The following is a 25,662-nucleotide window of genomic DNA, read 5'->3' as shown; positions in this document are numbered from 1 at the left end:
TTATCATCACCACCACCATTTTTTATTTTATGTTTTAAAGTTTATGTATTTATTTTGAGAGGGGGGAGTGGCAGAGAGCGAGAGGGAGAGAGAGAATCCCAAACAGGCTCCATGCTGTCAGCACAGAGCCTGACGCAGGGTTCAGTCTCATGAACCGTGAGATCATGACCTGAGCTGAAATCAGGAGTCAGACGCTTAACCGACTGAGCCAAGCAGGGGACCCTAAACAGTTACTTTAAAGAAAAAGAAAAGATGCCTGCCACGATGGACCTGGAGTGGGTCCTTCTTTCAAACATCACAGCGTTGCAGGGTAGGGTTCAGGCTGTGAGAGCTCAGGGGTCGGAGGGCTGGTGCCGTGCAAGGTCAGATAATCCTGCAGGCAGTATGGTGGTTTCTGGTTTTTCATGCGTCCTTTCTTCAAGCAGGTGTCTCCTCCTCTCCTCCATCACCCCCAGCCCCGCCCCACACCTGCTACCCTTGCCAACGGCTCGGGGTTCCTTCTGCACAGAATGGATGCCAGCTCCGCTTAGGGACCCCTCCTTTTCCTTGCTGTCTTCAGATCTTTTCTGTGGGAAAGTCTGCGGCCAGAGGAAAGTTATTTGCTACCTAGAGCTCCCTCTGCTGATACACCGGGTGGACGATTCCCTGGAAAAGCAGCCTGTGTCAGAAGCACAGCTGGGTGTCTCTCTGGCAGGACATGCTGCCTGCCTGTGTCTGTGGTCTGACCAGAGACTATTTCCTTTTCTTGGGTAGAGTGGGGGGTGGGGGAGGGGGAGTACAGGTGAGGCGTGCTTGTGACTTCACATGCTTCGGCGGGCCAGGGGTGGCTTTCGGCATCCTGGCTCCTCTGACCTCCATGTGCCCAGGGACCACGGTGCTTTGCATGTACTTGTCTGAGAGAATCAGAGATGCCTAGGATGCGACCACGTTCTGTGCATCCTCCCACTAACACTGCCAAACAGGTGACCCATGTTTATGATGTCTGTGTGATGTTGAAGTGAAACCAAGGGAGAGGTGTTAAATTTTTTAAGAGCAAAGTCAGGGTCACAACAGAGCCTGGGTCAAAACAGGCTCTAATAAACCAAAAAGAAACAGACACATTAAGATTAAGACAAATTAAGATAAAAAAAAAAAAAACCATGTATTTGACTACATTTGACTCTTAGGCTGAAGTTTATCTAAATTCAGAAGGCATGCCATGCCCTAGCTCTCTGGTACCTTCTGTGAGGAGTAGAGAAGGGGAGAGCATTTCTTTACAGACCAGCCTGCCAACATGAGCGGGCTAACATTCCTTCAGTGCTGCCACTGGCCAGTGCCAATATTTTATATGAAATAAAGGACACTCTCTTTTATACTCTACCCTGATCCCTACCCCCAACAGCCTTAGGACAGAAGTATTATTTTTCTTCATCTTTTATGGACTGGAATAATGAGGTTCGGTAATGTCAAGCAACTTGCGTAAAATCACACAGCTAAAAAGTTGCTCAGGTAGTTATGGGTTCTGCGAAGCACTTGTAAGCACCAGGCTCTAATCCACCAGCTGGTGTTTATTCTATGCCCGGAGTTTACTCTGTGCCCTGCACTATGCAAAGTGCCAGAGAGAGAAGAGGTCCTTGCCCTTGGGGGGACTTAGAGTCTTTTGTCAAAATGGAGGACTAGATTTAGTGCTGCTTCCTCCAGGCAGCCTTCCCAGACTACCTTCCCCCCATCCCCCGATACCTATGGAAACTCATAATTGACACTTTCCTACTGTTTGTTAACGAAATGAAAAATACCTAACATTTACTGAGCACTTATTATGTTCCGGTCTCTATACAAAAACCCTGTATATGCGTTATCTCATCTAGTCCTTCTGAGAAATCTATGAGAAAGGCCCTTTTAATACCCCCCCATTTTACAGATGAGGAAACTGAGGCATAGAGAAGGTAAACAATGGATGCCAGAAGTCTCAGTTAAAAAGCAGCAGACCTGAGCAGCTTGAGGGTGAAGACCCCTCTTCCCTGATTTCCCTCCTAGTCTCCAGCAGTGCTGGGAACACCCAACAGCTCGGAACTAATTGCTGACCGATCTTCTCTCCCCTCATTTGAAAGTGATGATCAAACAAGAAATGGGTGTGGGGTTGTGGAGGGAATCCCACAAATCAGTTGGAACTTCCTTAGAGCTATGGCTCTCAGTTAACATGAGAATAAGAACCGTATTTAAAAAGAAAAAATTCCTTAGGGAATCTTCTTTTTTTTTTTTTCAACGTTTTTATTTATTTTTGGGACAGAGAGAGACAGCATGAATGGGGGAGGGGCAGAGAGAGAGGGAGACACAGAATCGGAAACAGGCTCCAGGCTCCGAGCCATCAGTCCAGAGCCCGACTCGGGGCTCGAACTCACGGACCGCGAGATCGTGACCTGGCCGAAGCCGGACGCTTAACCGACTGCGCCACCCAGGCGCCCCTAGGGAATCTTCTTAATATCTATTTTTCTCTTGCCCAGCATGGTTCCTGGCGCATAATAGGGTCCAATATATCTGTGTTGAATGACTGAATGAGCTTTAAAAATTCTAAAGAGACTTGCTGCTGTTGTCACAGCTGCTGCTGCTGGAGTATTTCAGCCCCGTCTTCTACATCAAGCTCTGTGTAGATGCTCCAGGTGCTGTCTGTCTGTCTTGGGGCAGGAAGATAATCTCAGCGACCCTAGTAGCTCGCCTTCCTGCCCTCCTATCTCAGGTGATTTTTCATCCTGAAAACCTCACATAAGCTGTTTATGGCATCCATAACCTGCCCAGAGCTTTTAAACCTCTTTCTTGCATGGCTTTTTATGAGTTGAGATAAACAAACAACTCTCTCTCTCTCCAGGGACTGGGAGGCCTGGATCTTTAACCTCACTCTTTCAGCCTGTGGCCCCCAGGGGAGCTGAACCAAAGCATGGGCCCCAGAAGACCATGGTTAAACGTGTCACGTGCAGGAAGCAGATAACATCGTTGCTGTTTAGAGGAAAATGCAGCAGAGACCTTGAAGCAGAGACAGGCTGGAGGGAGCCGATGCCAAGAGTCCCCAGGGCAGCCTCTGATGGGATTGGAAAGCTCTGTTTCGACACCAAGGAAGAGTTCTGGGGACATGACATGATGATGCTGGGGCCCATCTATCTCATCCAATCCATCATTTGGCATTGAAGACACCAAATTATTTGGAGGGGAGTGACCTGCCCAAAGTCATGCAACATCGTGGCCGCATGGGATAGACGACGGTGCCTGCCTCTCCTGTACCACTGCCCTCCTGCCCATAAGACCATCATCCCTGGAGAACATCCGGGTGGTTGCAGGGAAGCTAGCTTCTCCCCAGTGCCCACGATGGTGTATGGGACCTCGGCCCAGCTGATCAGCACATTCCATGCTCCTGGCTACCTTGCTTGGTTAGGGGTGACCTGTGACCTAATACTAGTTCAATCAGAGAGCATCTCTGCACCTTTGAGGAGAATGCTGGGAAACAGTGACCCTCATTCCTCTGGGCTACAGATGAACAAAGGATACAAGTAGTCTCAGCAACTGATGTTGTGACATGAAGAGAGAGCCTCAGGATGAAACAGACCCCATGAAAGGCAGAGAGCAGAGATGGGAAAGAAAAGGAATTCTAGGTCATCATTCTGAGTTGCTGGATCAAACCTCACCTGATGCCTGATGTCTTTACTCTAAAATAATCAGTTACATGATCCAGTCCACTCTATTTTTAAGACAGTTAGAACAGAGATTTTTGTTAATGATAACCAAAATACTCCCAAGTGATAAATAGATGACAGAAGGCCAAAGAGCTTGCCTCTTCTTCTATCTCGCTCCTGGTTAGGTGGGCTGAACCCAAAGGGTCTGCCTCTGTGCCTTTCCACAGGCCTGGCCAGGCTGCAGATATTCCGAAGGCTGAGTCTAATCTGCAGTTTAGAATTCCCGCTAGCTGGTCGTTTACACTCTCGGTTCAGGGAAGTGGGTTGGCTTGTTATATGGGTCCAGAAAGCATTTTCTGGGAGGTCACTCCCACCCAACCCTCAGGAACCAATAGCACTTTGTGCATCTCTCTCAAATCACACTGACCTCACTGCTTTTTAATGACCAACACCTACAATCGGGATCCCCTTTGGACTCCAAGCTTGCTGAAGGGGAGACTAAGCCTTACCTTTGGATCCCTGCACCTGGCCCCGTGTGTGACACAAGTCTGATGTTCACGGATTCTTGACCAGTGGGTGAAACCATGTTTTTCCCCTCTCTGCCTCCCTCTCTGATGGATCCTGTTTATTCCTGTACTTTCTTCTCTTTAAAAATTAGGATGAGGTTTCAAAGCACCGCAGACAAGATGCAAAGCATTCGCCCCTGCGTCCCCAATTTACAAACCGGGGATTTGCTCTGCTACTGTCTTCTCATAGTGCTAAGGCCTGTCCGGGACACCCACTCCCTCTCTCTGCTCACCATGGGTTCAGGGCTGCCGTGTATAAAGCCCTGGGCGAGAGGACAAGGGAGGGAAAGAGTGGAAAGACTGAGTCAGAGAAGGCTGGGGATGAAACTTGAGTCCGTTGGGCTCATCGGTCTAAAATCTCATTGACAGACAGAGAAGCTAGGGCCCTGGGAGGAATCCTCCTCGTTCAAGGTCACTGGGACAGTCCAGCCGGGATGGGAAGGAACTCCACTTTACAAGGCAAGACCCGTGCCCCCAGAAGCTGAACCCCGCACAGACAGGAAGGTAGGCTTCGGGACGGATGGGAAGAAAGACTGGCGGAAGGCTCAGCGGCCAGACCTGGAAGCTTGCAGCCTTTCAAGGTTGAGACACTGCTCCAGTGGGTGCTCCCTTCCCAACCAAAGCCCTCGCTCGCCAACTGGGTTTGGAGTCTCTTGGCTTGTTTGTCCTTAGGGACCAGAGAAGTGACTCAGGGAAGCACTTCAGGGAAGTGACTCAGGAGCCACTCACAGAAACTCATTCATAGCCTCCTCCCTGCCCCTTCAAGCCAGGGATCCAGGGATCCGCCGCGTGAGACCCTCCCGCGGCTCTGACACTCCTGATGCGTTTCTCACGTCTCCACCTGCCCAGCCGTCTGTGTGCCGGTGGAAGACACCTGGACTGCAAACTCCTGGGCGGGGAGCCCGCTCCGCTCAGCGGCCTCGTGCTTGCTTCCCTCGTGGGAGGCAGGGTCTCAGGACCCCCAGATCTCCCTGACCTCCCCTGGATTCTGAGCGGGCCCACCCTCACCCAAAGCTTCCCCTGCTCTTCTGCCCTCCCCTCTCTCCCTGTGTCGTGGAAACTGTCCCCTTCTCCCCCACCCCGCCGCGACTCTTGCCGTGGAGGGTGTCTGACCTCTCTGCTCGCCCCCACCCCCTTCCTTTCCCTCCTCCTCTTTCCTCCCTCGCTCCGCCCCCAGGCCCCGCCCCTCGCCACCCCGGCCCGCGTTCTCCCCCCCCCGCCCCCCCCCCCCGGGCCCCCGGGCCCCCGGCCCGCCACCACCCCCTCCGCCAGCCGAGGGCTGTGCGGGCGCGGGGCGGGGGGGGAGCCCCGCGGGCCAGGCCCCCGCCCGCCCTGCGCGCCCCCTCCCCGAGCGCGCGCGCCCGGCGGCCCCCTCCGCGGCCTCCCGCTCCCCGCCTCCCCCCGCCTTCCCCTCCTCCTGGTGACGTCCGGGTCCCTGCCCGTCTGAAAACTCCGCGCCGCGGCGGTGGAGGCGGCGGCGGCGGCGGCGGCGGAGGAGGAGGAGGAGCAGCGGCGAGCCGAGGCGGCGGCGGCGGCGGCGGCCCGAGCGCGAGCCCGAGCGGCAGCCGGCGGCCGCGGGAGCCGCGGGGAGCGCGGGGGCGGCCCGGAGCGCCCGGGGTCCCCGCGCCCCGCTCGCCCGCCGCGCTCCGAAGATGGTGGCGGCGCCGTGCGCCCGGAGGCTGGCCCGGCGCTCGCACTCGGCGCTGCTCGCGGCGCTCACCGTGCTGCTGCTGCAGACGCTGGTCGTGTGGAATTTCAGCAGCCTCGACTCCGGGGCCGGGGAGCGCCGCGGGGGCGCAGCGGCCGGCGGCGCGGAGCAGGCGGCCCCGCGCCGGGAGCGTCGGGACCTGCCCGCCGGGCCGGCCGCAGCCCGAGGCGGCGGCGGCGGTGGCGGAGGACGGGGGCCCCCGGCGCGGGCGCGGGGAGGCGGCCCCGGAGAACCCCGGGCGCAGCAGCCGGCCAGCCGGGGGGCACTGCCCGCGCGGGCGCTGGTAAGATGCCCTTTCGGCTCGCGTCCCGGAGGGAGGGGGTGTGTGTGTGTGAGAGAGGGAGGCAGCCCCGACCCCACGCCCCCCACGCCCCCCACGCCCCCGCCAGCCCTTGAACCCAGGGCGGCAGACTGGGACTCCCCCAGTCTGCTGGCTCCACGTCCCTTTCCCTGGAAGCCGGGGCGGGGTCCCTGCCGAGGTTCGGGGGCCGTGGGCTGCCCCATCCCGAGTCTGAGGACTGCCCCCTTGGGGTCTGGGGAAGTTATCTCCAGAGGAGGCGCTTCGGGGGTTTTCGGAGCCTGGCCGGGTTCCCGTTCCCCGTCACTCTTGCTGGGCGCCCCGACTTGCACTGTGCATGTGGGTGTTGGTGCCTCGCTCTCTGTCTGAGTGCGCGGATCGTGCCCGGGCGCCTCAGCCGCTGCTCATGGGCGGTGCTCACAGCATCTCTTCGGGTTTTTGCTGAGCTGAGTGCAGAGAACTCAGGTCCCTGCTTGGGGTCTCCTGGTCTTGTCCTGGCCTCAGCTGGGGTCTGGGATCGGTATCCCACAGCCCCAGCCGACTCCCTGAATCAGGATTCAGCCTTGGGCGCCTGGTCTTACTTCTCGGGCTCCTGTCTGCCATCTCTGGCTGTCTGAGACTCCTGTCTCTACCTTCTCCGTCTCTAACCTTGTCCTCTCCCCGGTGCCCTCTCTGACTTTCCTCACCCTGCTCTCCAGTGATGGGGCATGCCCCCTTCTCCTGGATGATGGTTCTGCTCCCCGAGTCTCCTGTGTAGCCGATTGCCGTCACCACCGATGTGTGTCTGACCACATCATCACGACTTCGGCTCTCGTGGGTTTTCTTTGCTTTTCCTTGGGTGTGAACAGTCTGAGCTCTGAAACTGTTTTTTTCTGCAGATCTTCTGGGGCCATCTGGGTGTCTTCCTGTTCTGTACCCCCCGCCGCCTTTCTCCAGGGATGTCTTTCACACCTTCTCTGGGCTGTCTTGCTGAGAGCCCACTGAGCTAGGACACACAGGACAGGAGGTCAGAGTCCCCAGCTCTGGGCCAGGCTGTCACTGTCCTGTGGGTGTGAGTGACTGTCTTAAGGAATAACAACGTGCAGGGTGTCTGTCTGTATCTTCCTCATGCCATCTGCCTACAGGGATTCTCCTAGTCCTTGGGGGACATCAGATGCCAGGGGTTAGTTTTAGGATTCTTAGCCACTGACTGAATGCATATCTGTGTCGTTTGTCGCTCTGGGAGCCCTCACTGAAGATTGTCTTCAATCACAGCGTGATGCTTTTTGATCTGTTAAACTTCTTTGGAATCGGCGGCGACCCTCTTTGCCAGAGCGCGGCTTTTTGTGGGCAGAGCAACCCCAGGACGTGATGTGACGGCATTTCACTAGCTTGTCTGCTTGGGTAGCAGGTAGATGTCTTTCCCTCATTTGTAGAGGTGGGGGGAGACTGGAGTGAGATTCCCGATGGAGAACCAGAACATTCCCAATGTCCTGTGGCCGTTTATTTACAGAGAAGAGTACTCCCAGACGCTGTCTTTGAAACTCCTGGGGTGACTTGGGATATGTTTGGGCAGAAACTCAGCGAGAGGTTCTTTCTGGATTTGGAGCCCTCCCAGAGAGTGGGGTGGAAGAGGGTTCGGGATGTGCACCATTGGCCCGGAATGGGAACGTGTAGGATGAACATGGGGGCATGGGGCTTCCTATATCCTTTGCATCTGGGGTTCACACAGGCACCAGGAGGTATCTTTGGGTGCAGAGACCACATGTTGAAAAAAGTGGAGAGAAGGAAGGAGGCCTGGATGGCTGATTTCTTCCTGGGTCCTTGACATTTTGAGTACTCTGTCCACACTCCGTGTGTGTGTGTGTGTGTGTGTGTGTGTGTGTGTGTGTGTGTAATGTCCTCCTCTCTTCTCTCTGGCTGTCTACCATGCTGTGGTTAACTGTTACCTCTCCTGGATTTGTATTTTATTTTATCGGCTTGTCTGTCTCGTCTCTTTCCCCTGCCCCACGTCTACCCCCCTCACCCTGCTAGCTCCTGAAATCACAGCGCAGACACGCTGTATGGAGCCAGGGGTCGGCCCTCCCCTGGCTGTGCCCACCCAGCCCCTGCCCTTCCATGGGGCTCAAGGAGACCAGAAGAGGGCAGGCTGTTCCCAAAGTCCGATGTCGCCTGAGCTTGGGTTGCAGTCTAGGAAAGGACCAGACCTTTTCCAGAGCCCCTAAGGCCCTTGCAACATGTGGTTTCTTTGCAGACCCTGCCCGGGCTGCTGGCGGGATGCTTTGGGGTGTGGATTCAGGAGTGGGACATGAAAAAAAAATTCCCTGTGATTTTCCAGGTGGCTCACTTAAAGAGCTGGTGAGACGCATGCTTGGGACATGATGCTTCATCTCTGCGCTCTGTGGAGGGTGCGGCTCGGGCGGGCTGGGCAGGGGGGGTTCTCGAAGGCAGAGGGAATCTGTCCCTCCGCCCCCCCCCCCCTTGGTGGCGCTGGTGGTTGTGTCCCAAAGAGTGTCAGGCAAGCATTGCCTCTAGAGCGTTTTCTGAAACAAGACCTTGTTGCTTCCTTGTGCCCATGGCCCCAGAGCTTCCGCACTTGCACCTTCTGTGTCTGGGGAGCTGCGCCCCAGTGGAAGGACATGATTGTATTTTTGGTGCATCTTAAGAAGCCAAGAAGAAACACGCTGTTTCTCCAGCAGACAGAGTCAGAGGCAGCATGAGGATGGCCACAAGATGAGCATATCTAGAAAAGATTTCCAAGCTCCCGTGTCCCCCTCAGCCTCTTCCAAAGCTCTTAAATATTAGAATTATCAGGTGGCTTGCTGCAGAGTTGTGGCCGAGACGCCGATTCCTTTCCTGGGTCTCCAGTAAGCTGTGGATTTGTCTGTCACCTCAGAATTTATGAAACAGATGGGCTCACTTATCGAGGGAGGAAAAACACTGGGGAGAGTGTCAGAAAGCTCACACTCCAGTTTCTGAATAGACTGGGGAGAAGGGAAAGAGAGCTGTGTGTGTCAATGTCAGGAGAGTTTCTTTTCTTTCCCTTGGCCTCCAGCGAGGCCTCTGGAGGTCCCCACATTTATTGCTTGTGCCCTTAGATAAACTGCTACTCAGTAAGTTTCATTTAAGGAACCGAATTTTTAATTGCCCTCACACACATTCGTGCTTAGGATGGCGTTCTGTGTCGGCTGACCCCTTTGAAATGTTGATTTTTCGGCAGAAATTCCTCATATTCCACATTGCTCAGATAACTCGGGACTTTTTCAGACCTTGGCAATGACTTTGAAAAATTGGTTTGCAGTATCCAGATCATCTCTGCTTTTAACAGCCTGAGAGGTGTGGCTTCTGTTTCTATCCAAATGTTTCGAGACCAGAGAGAACAGAGGATATTTTATTGATGGTTTGGTTGTTTTTTTTTTCACACTCTCAATGGGGTTTTATTTTGCTTGAGCAATACATTACACTTTGTATACAGAAATACGCATCATTGAACAATATTTATCTTACTGCAAATGTTGCCATCTGCTTAATCATATACTGGAAAATATTAAATAGAGTAGATAAATAAAAGCAGAAATTATTAGACATGTAGGTGTATGTATGTAATTGTGTATATATGTTTGCTTTCCTTCCAGTCTCCTCACACTTTAGATATTCTCTCTAGTTTATTAGTTGATTAGTTTTTTTTTTTTTGAGAGAGAGAGAGAAAGAGAGAGAGCACGAATGGGGGAGGAGTCAGAGAAAGAGGGAGGCTCCAAGCTCCAAGCTCTCTGCTGTTAGCACAGAGCCTAACGTGGGGCTCAAACGCGCAAACCGTGAGATCATGACCTGAGCCAAAGCTTAACTGACTGAGCCACTCCGGGCGTCCCTAGTTCTTTTTTTTTTTTAATCTTCTGAAAGTTTGCATGACAAGATACTTGCTCATCTGCAAATAAGAAGCCAAGGTGTAAGTCTCTGTTTCCTGGGGAATCATCCAACTTTGATCCATGGTCTTTATAGGAAAGGAAATATGGTGTTTTGAATTACAGCAGATACCTGACATCCTGTGTGTGTGTGTCTGTGTGCGTGTGTGTGTGTGTGTGTGTGTGTGTGTGTGTGTGTGTGTGTTTCCCAGAAAACAAAATATTCTTAAGTATATCTCCGTAGTCAGGGGCTACCCTCTCACCCAGAGCTATTTATGGTCAGTGGGGCCATAAATCTGCCTGCAGAAAGACGAAAGGTGCACATTGCCAATATAATCGGACGACAGGCACAAGGTGCACTGTGTAAGGGCTGACCTCCTCTCTGTCTTTTGGTTAATCCTGCCCTAAGACTTGTCACTTAGGAGAACGCTCCCTTCTTTTTCTTTTTCCCTTTGCATTTCCCCATTTCTGTTGACTCTGGTCCCCATCTTCCAGAACCAAGAAGATACTTTGGAGAAAATGAAACATAAAACATAACCTCAATCCCAACAAACTCCAAGTTCAAAGGAAAAGGTGTGGGAGCAGGAGAAAAAGTCATAGCACACATGAAAGAGACCTCTGTGAAGTGTCCTTGGGTCTGAGACACCTGGGTTCAAATCTGGCTCTGCTCTTGGCCATCTCCATGACCTTGAGCAAATCATTCTGCTCTGCTCCTCTGAAAAGCTGGGCTGCCTCATAGGGTCATGTGAGGATGAAGTGTATTCATACATGTGAACTGATTGGGGCCTGGCACACGAAAATGCTCAAATGTGAGCTGTTGTTCTTAAAAAGAAAGTCTTAGTATGTTTGAAAATAAGCAATTTTTCGCAATTATTCATTTTCCCATGGAAAGTGGGGTTTGAATGAAATCCAAGGCAGTAGAGTGCGTCCAACACTGCTGTGTGGGCCAGACTTGGAGAAGGATAGAATGTGCTACAGGGAGGAGCACTAATATTTATTGAGTGCCAGCTGTATGCCAAGCATCCTTGAGATGGTTTGCATAAATTATGTTATTAAATGCTCACACACACATGCAAAAAAAAAAAAAAAAAAAAAACCCACGATGGAAGGAGGCGCGATTCAATTTACACAAAATTCTTTGCAAATATTACCTTACTGTCTCAGCCAGTCTTCCCAGCCAGCTCTGTGGGATAGGACTGTTTCTGTTCCCATTTCACAGATGAGGAAACTGGCTCAGAGAGGTGAAGCACCTTCTCACTAAGAGCCCTGTGCTGGGGAGTCCCAGACCTGGGATCCAAACCCGGGTCCGCCTTCTTCCGATTGACCTACAGGTTTCTGAGCACCTAGTGTGTGCAGTTCTTTGAGAAACTCTTCATGCGGCCAAGCTGTTCTTGAAAATCTTGAGACCACTTTTCTCACTTCTCACCGCAGGTTTCCAAAAAATGTGCTGACCCTAGAGGAGGAGGAGGGCTGCAGCTTGCATTGAATCAGACCCCTAAACAATGACACAAATAGGGAATAGGAATAATAATGATAATGACTTTCCAGAAAGCAGTTATAAGGTACCAGGCACTGTTTTAAGCGCTTCTTCTGTATTAACTCATTTATTCCTTCAGCGAATTGTGTTACAGTTGTGACAGTTGTGACAACAGTCATGGTGCTTAATGTAACTAGGCCCTGTTCTGGGTGTTTTACAAACATTAACTCATTTCAACCTCACGCTGCAGAGGAAACTGAGGCACAGGGAGTTTCAGCGACTTTTCCAAGGTTCACAGTTAAAAATGGCAGAGGCAGGATTTAAACCCAGGCAATCTGGGCTCTTAACTCCTCTGTTCCACACCCTCCCTCTTCCAAGCATGTTGAGAAGGTCCCCAACCTTAGAATCACAATGCTTCAAGGAGGCACAGAGGTGGTTGATTCGGTCACAATGCCCAGCCCCAAGCACGGGATTTTTATGGTCCTAGAATGGTAGGTTAACACCCTAGAGTGAAACATGCAGCGTCCATACAAGGGTTGAACTTGAACTGCTAAGTTGGCCCAGAGGAAGGAGTTTTGAACTCCGCTCTCTCTAGCCAGGAAAGGAAGGAAGGAGGGTGCAACACAGGGTTCCTTGCCCAGTGGAAATAGCCCTTCATTCATCATCAACGGGCTTCCTGCTTCTGCCCCCGCCCATTTAAACTGCTCTGTGGTTCTTTCCGGAGGAGCCCATGACTTGCCCCCGAGAGCCTGGGCGAGGCAAGGAGGTATCTCTAAGAACATGCAGGTCGATTGTCTCATGGCACTTCCTTCCGCCTGCAACAGAAACTACCCGTTTGCCCGCAGATACTCATCAGGTTGTGCCCCTCTGATACTTGTGGTTAGGGTTGCCTCCTCCCCCTACTGGAAGCCAGAGATGTTGAGAAGAGGGAGATAGGGAGGGTGGATGGGTGTCACCTTGACCCGCTCAACACTGGAGTGAGCAGGGAGACTGGTATTATTAGTATCAGGGCCTAGGAGCCCAGACAGCCAGCCAGGTGGGGAAGGAGGGCAAATAAGGGCATTTCCGAAGTCTCTTTGGGAGGAAGATCTCCCCTTTCTGGGCCCTCTTTGGGCAGTGAAATGGGTCTGTTCTGTCTCTGGCCCGGTTTGTCGCAGCCAGATGACTGCTGGCTTATCTGGGTATCTAATCCAGGCTAATGTGTCTGTGGATTCTAATGACGAGCGTTTCTCCTCCCAGGGAATCCTTTGCTGTAATCCTTGGCCAGGAGAAACACTGGTTAAGCCCAAAGGAGTCAAGCTGATGGGGTGGAGAGGTTGATGCAGGGGTCCTTTCCCCAAGGGGCGTGGCCACTGTAACTGTGATCATAACAGTGAGGAAGGTGAGCAGGATCTCTCTTCGTTGAAAGTTTGCCTTACACCAGACCCCGTAGAAGTAGGAGGAAGACGTGATCTCATGAATTCCTACAAGGTGCCGCAGCTCAGTCTCCTCTGTTTTACTGATTACAAATAATAACAACTAAGGCAAGAAGTTGGATGGAAGTTGAACAGCTAAGAAGTGGCCAGTTATAGGAATTGAAGGTTGGTGGTGACTTCACATACTGTGTTCTTAATCTCTGTCCCCAGTTGAGTAAGTCCCTTGTCCCTCCCTCTCTCCTCTCACATCTGTTGATTCACAAGTGCACCTGTGCTTACATCCATCTGTGCATGCATTCATCCATCCATCCATCCATCCATCCATCCATCTATGCATTTATGCATCCATCTGTCTATCCTCCATCCATCCATCCATCCATCCATCCATCCATCCATCCTCCACTCCAACAGTGAGAGCATGGCAGGCACTCTGCCCAGCACTGCCACGACCTTTATGAACAGGACAGACGTACTCCCTGCCCTTGGGAGGATCACTGCAGTGAGCTTCCATCAGGTGAAGGGTGGCGCCGTTGCCGATACTCAGGCTATCAACAGAGAGGTTCCTTTCGCATCCTAGCCTGATTCACTGCTGGTTTCACTTCCCCAGAGTGGCCTCTTGGACACAAGAAGAAGGTTTCGTCTGGACAGGTTGGGGGTCAGGAATGGTGTGATTCAGGGGCCTGGAAGCCCTCAAGTCTCCCACCGATGCCCCAAACTGCCTAGCATGAGGTCTGCACTGCTCCACTCATGGGGCTCAAGCTCTTCGTATTGCTTAATAAGGAGCCTGGAGATTAGCAGTGAGCTGCCTGAGGGTTGCAAGGGGAGCAGGTGGTCAGAGGCTGTGGGGCCTGGGAGGCGTGTCCTGTGATGTCTGCGGGCCAGAGGGAGTGCTCTGACATTTGGAGTTCGTAGCATCTGAACTCCGCCATTCATATCTGTGGGACTCAGATGTGTTACTTCAGCTCTCAGGGGCCCAGTTTTCTCGTGTGCCGTGCACGAACCATGAAGGCACCTACCTGGGAGGGCCTGGTGATGAGGCACAACTCTGGCCCATGATCAGTGCTCACGTTTTCCCTCCTGATCTGTGCCCTTTGGGTAGGTTTTGTTTGGCCACACAGTATATTAAAATAAAAAGGCACTGAAGTTTGAGGATTAAGATATGCTATAAAACGATACGGATTATTGGAATTCCTTTAAAAAGTCACAAGATCTGGCAGTGCGGGGCCCACATTCTTGCTTGTTTTTCAACTGGCCGGGCTGTGGAGGGACTGTTTCTGAGACCCTCCAGATTCCTGAGACCACCCCCACCCCCAAGATCTTTTCTTTCCCCTCTTGTATCTGACTGGCCCCTTTAGGCTGTTGAATTTGCAGCCTCTCTCTGGAAGATGTCCCTGTTAAAAATAAGTGCCTGTGGTCACCTGTCAATTATCCCCATGCAGTTTATTCACAGCACTTATTTACCTGACTGCTTTTGCTTGCCTTGGGCATGATGGAGGTTTTCTTCCCTTTCTTGCAGTGGGTGAATACTCAGAAGATGCAAATTCTTACAAGGATTAGGCCATTGTGAAGGCAGCAGTCCTCAACATTCTACAAGTCTGGTAAACCAGCATGCAGAGAACGTGCCGTTTTGAATGGCCTGCCTTCCCCGCACAGCCTCGCCCCACAATAGCATGTATCGGGGTGTTGAGGGTTTCCTGAGAGCTGGGCACGGCAGGTGGAAGAGTGGAACGTTCTACTGGAGCACCTTGGCTTGGATTCCAACACTGTCAGGGACCAACTGTTACTTCTGTCTTTTTTTGTGTGCCATTTTGGCTCTTCTGTCAGATGATTAAGCCCACTGCCCACCCTGGGTTGAGAGGACCTAATTCGATGAATAGATGAGAATGTGCCTGGTAATCCCTAGGGAACCAGGAACCAGTGAATGAGGGAAATCACTAGAGACTTCCCACCCACCCATCAGTGTGCACGTTAATTCACCAGGTCACTTGAGTTGCCGTGTGCAGGGCACTGTGCAGAGCACGTGGGGAAGACAGACGGGCCTCCACCCTTCATGGACTTGATGGTCGTGGGGCAGAGTGACCCCTAGATAAACAGAAACCAGAAAAAATTTTAAAATCAAATTGTTACAGGGGCACCTGGGTGGCTCAGTTGATTAAGCGTCCGACTTTGGCTCTGACCTGTTCTGATCATGACTTTTGTCATGATCTCACAGTTCCCGAGTTCAGGGCCCCACGTCGGGCTCTGTGCCGACAGCAGCCTGAAGCCTGTTTCAGATTCTGTGTCTGCTTCTCTCTCTGCTTCTTCCCTGCTTGCACCCTGTCTCTCTCTCTCTCAAAAAAAAAAAAAATACCAATTTTTTTAAATAAAAAAAAAAAATCAAATTGTTACAGGCGTAGCAATGGAAGCAGTTGGGGAACTGAGAGAAAACAAGAGGCAGCCGGTGAGGATTTTTGGAGGGTGAGGTGGATTAATTTTATTTAGTTTTGGTTGATGGACACCTTTTGCCAGAGTAGCTCCAGACTGGTCCCAGGAATCCCAAGTGTGGTTTGCACCCCAGTTCTGATCTGCCAGTGATTAAAGCAGCTTTTTCTTTTTTTTAATAATTGTTTTAAGTTTATTTGTTTATTTTGAGAGAGACAGAGAGACAGAATCCCAAGCGGGCTATGTAGGGTCAGTGGAGAGCCCGATGTGGGATCATGACCTGAGCCCAGATCAGGAGTGGGACACTTCACTGACTGAGCCACCCCCCTGCCCCTTAAAGCAGCTTTTAATAGAGTTTCTGTCCATATCTCTGCAAAATTTATTCAGTTCTGAAATGTGAGGTATATTCTTTTAAGTGTTTTTTTTTTTAACTGAAATGTACTGCATAAACAAAAGTGCACATTATTCTAAATGCACACCTCAGTGGGTTTTCACAAACTGAACACACCCGAGTAACCCACACATCAGACCATCCACCACAGCGCCCATGCACACCGCCCCTGCTGCTTGGGTGAATGTTTTTAAAACTTGTAATGCTGTATGTTTCTTTAAACGTGTATTAGGGAAAACATACAAATATAACCGTTCAATCAAAATGACAGCTTCAGGGCTCTTACTGCTTAGCATGTGAGTAAAGCAGCGTTTAAGTACAAAAGGTTGGTTACCACGATGAAAATGCGTAAGTGAGAGCACCAAGCCTTAATTGTATCCTAATGATGGCATCCGTTTTGGTGGCTAATGACAAGGAAGTGCCCGAATGACCAAAGTTTGGTAAATGTCGGGTTAACCTGCGTGAAGACACTTTGTTCCTTTGGTAAACAGCAGTGCCATTTTGTTCTGACGTTTGAGTGGAGAGGATTTAAGTCACACATTAGGAACTGTGCACTGGGTCTGAGCGGAATCTCCCTGATATTCTCATTTGCTGCCTGTGTCGCTCCTGCAGGAATGGGGCTCCTCCGGCCCATCTTGGGGACTTGGGTCTGGGTTCTTCATCTGCATCTCTTAGATTCACGCTGCACGCTGGCCTCGCATTGACTGTGTATGTCAGCCCCCCATGTGTTGTCACACATGGACTTAACCATGATGAATGCGTTCCCAGATGGGCCTGTAATGACTCCGTTAACTTAACCCCGAATCAAGACTCTCCTGTCCAGAACCAGGGTAGCAGAAACCCAGTACAGCCTGAGTAGCAATTCAAAAGGGCAGCAGAGACAGCTAATCAGTTCATAATGAGCAAGGAGACAAGCAATGAAAAGAGAGCCCAAGGATGGCCTGATAGTTTCACAAAGTCTCAGCACTCAACCAGGCTCATGTTAATAAAATAAACAAATGTTTTTGGTCACGGAGAGCTAATGTGTACATTATTTAAGGATAATATTAAAACCAGATTAGATGGGTCAAGTAACACAGTGGTTCCCTCATTAAGCATCTTCTCTTTGGAGATGTGGGAAAGTTGCTCTCTTTCTGTTTTTCTTCTTTCCTTGTGAAATGAGGCTTTATTAATTAGAGATGTAATGGGAAATCTTTTTTTCTTTTCCCCCAGACTAGTGGCTGTTTTCTGTTTATTTTTTAATGTAGGACCATGCTTTGCAGATGTTCTCTTTGAAATAAAAGCCTATTCATTGTCTCTCTTTCTCTCTCTCTTTTATCCCCAGCTCCGAAGGGGCAGCCGTTGTAAAAGACACAAACAGAGAACCCCATTTACTTGTCATCAGGCGGTTACAGAAGATTCCATCCCTGATGTAAAATACTCTCATTACCTGCTTTTTCCCCCCCCTGTAGCCCCATTGAGGGATAGTTTTTGAATTGTTGCATCTGATTCTCTCTTGTTTAGAAGACGAGGTGATGACAGTGAACGGGTTAGAGAAGGTAACGCGGAGGTGGGGCGCATTCACGGAAAATGGCCGGGTTTGCAACTGGGCCTGGCCTGGATTCACTCTTCTGAGGTCAAGAGGCTGACTGCTGTTTTGACTCTCTTTTAGGGTAAAAAAAAATAAAAAAAAACAAATCATGTGGAGCAAACAAACCCTCTGTCGGAAGGACAGCAGGCGGTATGAACCCCCAACAAGAGTGGACACTTTCTAGAAAATCCCTTTGGGCCACAGATGGAATAAAGGCAGCACTGAATTCTCCTTCTCCTTCTTGTTCTTCTTTTCATTGAAAAATCTTAAATCACTGGCCAACCTTTAAGAATCAGGGATTTCAAGCAAACATCGAATTTGGGGTTCCTATTTAAAAATGTGAAGTTCTGGCCTTCCTTCCCATAGAAGTATACATTTGAGGAAAGGGAGATAGGGCTGCCCCTCCCTACTTAGGGCCCCACTCTTCAGTTTGCCCATCTCCAACCTGCCCGTCTGCTTTGCTTAATTGTGTTACCTGGAAGACTGCAGTTAGGATTTGAGTGTATGACTGTCAGAATCACTCTGAAGAGGAGGAAGAGGCCGGTGAGGGTCACTGCTCTGGTAGATTAAACGCTTGCTGAGTTCCTGACGCCGCGCTACACGGCATCTCCGGGGCGATCTCCCCGAATCCTTACAACCACTTTATGACGCTGTCCCCATTCACAGATGAGGAAACTGAGGCATGGAGAGGGTGAAGAATTGCCCAAAGTTGCAGAGCAGTACCCTTGGCGTTTGAACCCAGGCAGTGTGATCAGGGAGCCTGTGCATCAGATGCCGTGCGTGTGATGCACAATGTTTTAACAGAGCAGCTCTGGTTAGGAATTCTTCAGAACAGCTCTGCAGGAGGGTTGGCGCTGTTTGTTTGCCCATTGCGTGGATAGAAATACCAAGGCCCAGCAGCGAGTGGGTCACCCAGCGTCAGACTGTGAGGGAAAGTGCAGAACACGCCCCTCTAAAGCAAGGACAGGCATGGAAATGACTTGGACCTGGGCACTGGGTAGGCTGGCGTCTGGCCGTGGTAGGAAGTACTGTCACCAAAGCTCCCGTCATCCTGGCACACAGAACAGGGCAGGGGGGACGGCCTGGACCCTCTGCCTGTCGACTCAGAGCAGAGAGGCAGCATCTGGGGGTAATATTTTGATAAGTTGCTGATTTATATTAACATAATAATTACAGCAATCATTACAAGCATGGGTTTCAGGGAGACTCGGCTTCTGGCTGCGAGAAAAAATAATTGACTGCATATTCTCTCAGTCACACGGAAGCCAGGCTTGGCCTCTCTCCTTTGTGTGGGTCCAGCACCGGTTTCGGTGCGGGGCCGAAGGCCACATGTTTTGCCAGGTGCTGTCTCTGGTAACGCGAGTGATGGCAGATTGCCATGCGAGGAGGAACAGAACTTCGGCGAACACCATCCTTCCCTACAAACACCGAGGAAGCAGCCTGCCTGGAATCTGATGGTAGTGCCTTCCCTTAAACCAGGAAGCGCACCTCACCCTAAAGGAAGTAGGATAACAGCTGGAGGAACAGGGATTCGAATCTACCCCGTATTAAACACTCCAGCACTGACGGGCACCTGACTAGCACAGGATTCGTAGCTAATTTCACTGGATGGCTGGGACTCTCTTTACGCTTCTGTTTTCGAAGCGGATCAAATGGGCTTGCCTTGATTTTAACAACTTTGCTAAGTTTCTCTTGAAATAGAACACACCTAGCGAAAAGGCACAAATCATAAACCAGCTCCACCAGTGGCCATGCTTGAGTAATCGGGACCCGGATCCAGAGCAGAGAGCGTGACAGCTCACCGCCCTTCCGCGCCCCGCGAAGAAATCCTTCTCCTTCCTGCTTCCAGTACCTGCGTCTCCAGGGGGAAACCCTGATCGTGATCTGACCCCGTAGGTTACTCCCGCTTCTTTGTAGAGACAGGATCATGCTGTCTGTTCAACTCTGTGCCTGGTTTGTTTTGCTTAGCATTATGTGAGATGAGAGTGTGTGAGATTCTCTCAGAACATGGCAGACTGAAGCCCCCCGAGCCAGATCTGGGTTGTCTGTTTTTTCACACAGCCTGTGGGCTAAGAATGCATGTCACGTTTGTGAGTGGTTGGGGGAAAAAAAAAATCAAAAAAAGAATAACATCTTGGGACATGTGAAAAGTATGTGAAATCTAAATTTCAGGGTGCATACATAAAGCTTTATTGGAACACAGCCACATCCAATTCATTTACATCCTGGCTGTGGTGGTTTTGCCCTGTGATGGCAGAGTGAGTAGTCTGGACCCAGACCACATGGCCCACAAAGCCCAAGGTCTTTACTGTCTGGCCGTCTACAAAACCTTTTGCTGACCTGTTTCCTGTACTTGTAGGTGCTCATTCACGTTGTTGTATGGCATGTCATTGTGGAATATAACACAGTTTACGTATCCATTCTGTGTATGGGCCTTTGGGAAGTCCCCAGTTTCGGGCAGAGTGCTGCTGTGAGCATTTTCATGCAGGTGTTTTCCAAAAAAAAAAAAATATATATATATATATATATATATGTATATATATATATGTATAAATATATATATGTTATGTCAACATTTATGTTAGGTATATACCTAGGAGAGGAGTTGGTTTAAGCATCGCTTTTGTTTTTCATGGCTTGCTTTTCACAAGTGTATTTTAATTCGAGAGTCTTAGTTTTCCTGCTCAGTGATAACTTCTGTGTGTTGAGACTCCGGAACAAGGCTTACTTTCCAGCAGAGTAATTAGGCTTGCAAAATGGAGGGTCCGTAGAACCACCATTCTTTAATGGACTGCCGTCCTTCCAGCTCAGTACCTTCAAGGATGTTGGGAACATGCCTGACATTAACTGCTTTAGCCGTTTTTGGGAATGGTGCCACCATTTAATTTCTTCTGCTGAAGCCGCATCGTCCAAATGACTCTTATCTTTATGCGGCAAAACAGGTCTGGCAGAATTAGGCAAGTTTTTCCGATGTCACTTTCTGCTCTGATTGACTTCTGTTTATCTCTTGTTGCTCTGCTTTCCTTGCTGGGAAGCAGAGGGGTACGGCTCGACGTCCCCAATCAGATCTCAAGCCCAGGGTAGCATGTGTCATTTCTCATTGAAACACTGTGCTGAAATGTGCCTTCGGGGACTGCCTACGTTGTGCGTGGCCTCAGCCTTGGAGCTGAGACCCCTCACCCCCACCCCCGAGGAGCTGCCTTGTCAGTGTCGTGGAGCAGGCGTGGGTCCTGTGTCTGTTCCTGCCCGCTCGCCCTCTTCCGAATGACGCCCCACTTTTTCTGGCAGAGACACTCCCAGGGTGGGGAGGACAACGTCAGGATTCCCCGGGATCCACCCCTCTCTCAGGGTTCCTCGGCACTGCCTGAAAAATGACTTAATATTCTTTCTGGGGCTTGTCGAGAGAGCTGCGTCAGCTTCCTTTTCTAGCCAGCCCACTTTTCCCAGGCGTAAAGTTCTGCTCGCCTATAGGAGCCTGGCTGCTGGCTGTGCCCTGGCACAATGAACCCACTTTAGGAAGCTCGCCAGAGACCTGGTGCTGTGTTAGTACTCCTTTGAGAAGAAAGTTGGATTCCGTGGTGAAGGGGTTAGTGGAATTGACAGATGGTCTCAGCTATCATTTACTGTTATACCTGACTCCGTCTCTGGCAGCCTCAGTTTTAGTCTTTAAAATGGGGCTACAGGGGCACCTGGGTGGCTCAGTCGGTTGAGTGTCCGACTTTGGCTCAGGTCATGATCTCTCAGTCTGTGAGTTTGAGCCCCGCGTCGGGCTCTGTGCTGACGGCTCAGAGCCTGGAGCCTGCTTCGGATTCTGTGTCTCCCTCTCTCTGACCCTCCCCCACTCATGCTCTTTCTCTCTCTGTCGAAAATAAATAAACATTAAAAAAAATTAAGTTAGCTTGTCATTTAAAAAAATAATAATAATAAAATAAAATGGGGCTACAGTACATCAGTGCCATTGTGGGTGTGATTCCTGAGTGTGGGATTCCTAGATCAGACACCCTTAATCCTTAAGTGTAGTTCTGGGCCCCCCACCAAGTTAATGGTTTGTTTACCTCTTTTATAAAGGTGTGTGTGTGTGTGTGTGTGTGTGTGTGTGTGTGTGTGTGTGTGTCTGTTTGTCTGTCTGTCTGAAGCTATGTTTATTCTAGGGGATGGCCTTTTCTTTTTATTTATTTTTAAGTTTTTATTTATTTATTATAAGAGCGAGAACAGGGGAGGGGCAGAGAAAGATGGAGAGAGAGAGAATCCCAAGCAGGCTCCACACTGTCCGCACAGAGCCCAATGTGGGGCTCGATCTCACTAACTGTGAGATCATGACGTGAGCTGAAATCAAGAGTTGAACGCTTAACCTACTGAGCCACCCAGGCACCCCAGCCTTTTCTTTTTAAAGGCTATTGTCTAGATGTGTTAAGATACTGTAATTAAAATTTGAAATTCATTTGTCTCGAGAAATCTAGTAGATTTCAAAAGTAGAAATCTGTCAGGCCACACTCATAAAACAATAAGATACATTTATTTTATTAAAAAAAAATTTTTTAACATTTATTCATTTTTGAGAGACAGAGTGCGAGCAGGGGAGGGGCAGAGAGAGAGGGAGATACAGAATCCGAAGCAGGCTCCGGGCTTCGAGCTGTCAGCACAGAGCCCGATGCAGGGCTCGAACTCACGGATTGTGAGATTGTGACCTGAGCTGAAGTCGGATGCTCAACAGAGTGAGCCACCCAGGCGCCCCTAATAAGATACATTTAAAACTAGCCTCTCAGAGGCAGTCACTGAGAAATTCAAACAAAGAGGGGCGCCTGCGTGGCTCAGTCAGTTGGGCATCTGACTTCTGCTCAGGTCATGATCTCACGGTTTGTGAGTTCGAGCCCCATGTCTGGCTCTGTGCTGACACCTTGGAGCCTGGAGCCTGCTTCAGATTTTGTGTCTTCTCTGTCTCTGCCCCTTTGCCACTCTCTCTCTGTTTCTCTCTCTCTCAAAAATAAACATTAAAAAAAAAAAAGAAGAAGAAAGAAAGAAACCTCTTCTAAATAACTGTCAAATCAGAGAAGAAACCAACCTGGAATTTCTGATCATGGGGTGATTAATGCAAATAAGAACAGCTCATTTCAAAACCCATGGGATGAGGCTAGCCCTGGGCCCAGAGGAAAATTTATAGCCTATTTCAAAGGCACTTTAGTTTTTGACGTGAAATGTGAAAGATTAAAATGATTAGCACACGAGTCCACTTTTTATTTTAGTTTATTTTTTTAATCATTGAGAATAAACAGAAAGTAGGAAAGGGCCATAAATGAAAATAAAAACAGCACTTCATGAAACAGCATGCAAGCATACAGGCATTGCACTGAGATCCCCTCAGGACTCTGAAGCACAGAGTGTTGGTCTGGTTCCTCCTGGAACCTCCTGGAACCTGGTTCCTCCTCTGCAGTTGTGGTGTGAATAGGCTGCGGGTTCCTTGTTCCTAAGTGGGTGCTCAGTGCTTGTGTTGAGGCTGTTGGACGAAGGAAGCAGTGAGGAACAAGGGGAGCCCGTGCAGTTCGAAGTTACCTGGGCCAGTGGGTGCGATGTTGTCTCGGAACCTGCCCACATCGAGGCAGAGCAAACCTTGTGTCCTTTTTCTCCTACTGGCCTCCTTCCTCCTGAATAAGAAGGCTGGCTGGGCCTGCCTGGGTCTTGTAAACGCCAGCGTTCTCCTTGTCCTGGCGTTCGCTACCTGCCGGGGTTGGGTGGGGACTGGAGAGTGGTCCCTGGGCAGATGGCTAAGAGGCATCTTTCCCATTAAGCACAGAGCTGGCTCCATGCAGCAGAAAGGGGATGCCGGCCTGGTGAGCAGGGGGTTGACTTCGGCATATTCCCAGCAACATCCGTTGGCGCTCTCCCAGGTATCGTGTTCTAGAACTTTTACACGAGTACGTGGCTGTATAGATTTGCCCCGGGCGTTCACCCGTGCTGTTTCATTCAGCAGACGTCACCGAGGGCCTGTTGTGTGCCAGGCACTATGCTAGAAGCACTGAATAAAACAGGGTCCCTGCCTGCCACTAGCTCATGTCCCGGTGGAGGGGACCGATCAGTAAAGGAAGGGGTCACCTGGACAGGCTTGTCCAAGGAGGTGACATTTATGAAGAAACAAATAGAAGGTGGTCACACGTGGATCAGAGGAAGGGAGAGGGGGACAGAATGTGACCTTCGTGAACAAGGGCATACACGTCATCTGGGGACGGACAAAGTCAGGGGCTGCAGGAAACTCCCGGCCACTATAAAGTGGTCTCTGACCGGTGCTCCCCGCAGCTCTGTTAGTGGATTCATCCTCCCTGTTGCCCTAAAACCTAAAAACATCGACTGGTTTAGACATTATGTGCTTTGGAGGTGGAACCCAGCAGATGAAAAAAGTTGACTGTCAATTGTACAAAACCATTCTGGCTCCAGTGATCTTTCCAGAGCTTTTCTGCCGTGACTGCCACTCTCTGTCCAACAGAAACACTCCTGCCTTTGCAGGGGCTTTTCCGATCGCCGCCTGCCCCTTCAGAACGACGTCCCTTTTCTCTCCCTCCACCTCCACATCAGAACTCCCCTGTCCTGTGCTGCATTCTTCTTCTTTTTTTTTTTTATGAAATTTATTGTCAAATTGGTTTCCATACAACACCCAGTGCTCATCCCAACAGGTGCCCTCCTCAATGCCCATCACCCACTTTCCCCTCCCTCCCACTCCCATCAACCCTCAGTTTGTTCTCAGTTTTTTTAAGAGTCTCTTATGGTTTGCCTCCTTCCCTGTCTGTAACTTTTTTTTCCCTCTTCCCCTCCCCCATGGTCTTCTGTTAAGTTTCTCAGGATCCACATGTGAGTGAAAACATATGGTATCTGTCTTTCTCTGCCTGACTTATTCCACTTAGCATAATACCCTCCAGTTCCATCCATGTTGCTACAAATGGCCAGATTTCATTCTTTCTCATTGCCAAGTAGTACTCCATTGTATATATAAACCACGTCTTCTTTATCCATTTGTCAGTTGATGGACATTTAGTCTCTTTCCATAATTTGGCTGTGTTGAAAGTGCTGCTATAAACATTGGGGTACAAGTGCCCCTATGCATCAGCACTCCTGTATCCCCTGGGTAAACTCCTAGCAGTGCTATTCCTGGGTCATAGGGTAGATCTATTTTTAATTTTCTGAGGAACCTCCACACTGTTTTCCAGAGTGGCTGCACCAGTTTGCATTCCCACCAACAGTGCAAGAGGGTTCCCATTTCTCCACATCCTCTCCAGCATCTATAGTCCCCTGATTTGTTCATTTTGGCCACTCTGACTGGCGTGAGGTGGTATCTGAGCGTGGTTTTGATTTGTATTTCCCTGATGAGGAGCGACGTTGAGCATCTTTTCATGTGCCTGTTGGCCATCCGGATGTCTTCTTTAGAGAAGTGTCTATTCATGTTTTCTGCCCATTTCTTCGCTGGATTATTTGTTTTTCAGGTGTGGAGTTTGGTGAGCTCTTTATAGATTTTGGATACTAGCCCTTTGTCCGCTATGTCATTTGCAAATATCTTTTCCCATTCCATCGGTTGCCTTTTAGTTTTGTTGGTTGTTTCCTTTGCTGTGCAGAAGCTTTTTATCTTCATGAGGTCCAATAGTTCATTTTTGCTTTTAATTCCATTGCCCTTGGGGATGTGTCAAGTAAGAAATTGCTGCGGCTGAGGTCAGAGAGCTTTTTCCCTGCTTTCTCCTCTAGGGTTTTGATGGTTTCCTGTCTCACATTCAGGTCCTTTATCCATTTTGAGTTTGTTTTTGTGAATGGTGTAGGAAAGTGGTCTAGTTTCACCCTTCTGCATGTTGCTGTCCAGGTCTCCCACTGTGCTGCATTCTTGAGCCATTTGATAGTGGCATCCTGCACACACCCCAGCCTGATGGCATTAACCCAGATCGATGGCAGAGAGAAAGGACAGCTGGCCCTGGGCCTGGTGGCAGTGTCTACACGTTGTGGGGGCTGTGCTGTGTGGGGATCACTTACACACTTTACAAAGCAGATTTGGACTTCCAGGAGTCAGGACACCTGGGGACCAGCCCCGCTCTGTGTCTCACTTTATGGGGTTTTGGGTAGCCTCTCAGGGCCATTCTGTCCCCATCTTTAAAATGGACTAAGGGAGGGGTGCCTGGATGGCTCAGTCAGTTAAGCGTCCAACTTCAGCTCAGATCATAATCTCACAGTTCATGGGTTCGAGCCCCGTGTAGGGCTCTGTGCTGACAGCTTGGAGCCTGGAGCCTGCTTCAGATTTCTGTCTCCCTCTCTCTCTGCCC

The 25,662-nt window shown here is 50.2% G+C and overlaps 1 protein-coding gene across 1 annotated transcript in view; it reads left to right on the top strand.

Moving 5' to 3' along the window:
- Positions 1–5,698: 5,698 nt before the first annotated feature.
- Positions 5,699–25,662, top strand: part of XYLT1 (xylosyltransferase 1) — a 313,363-nt gene continuing 293,399 nt past the window's right edge. Inside the window, exon 1 of the mRNA XM_086692976.1 lies at positions 5,699–6,201. Coding sequence (XP_086549102.1) covers positions 5,863–6,201 — 339 coding nt within the window. The 5' untranslated portion in view covers positions 5,699–5,862. The remainder of the gene's footprint in view (positions 6,202–25,662) is intronic.

This window comes from Puma concolor, chromosome E3 (genome assembly GCF_028749965.1).
Source record: "Puma concolor isolate L17-30 chromosome E3, mPumCon1.1.hap2, whole genome shotgun sequence".
NCBI lineage: Eukaryota > Metazoa > Chordata > Mammalia > Carnivora > Felidae > Puma > Puma concolor.
Note: the sequence above shows the minus strand (reverse complement) of the source record. Positions and strands in the feature narration are given on the sequence as shown.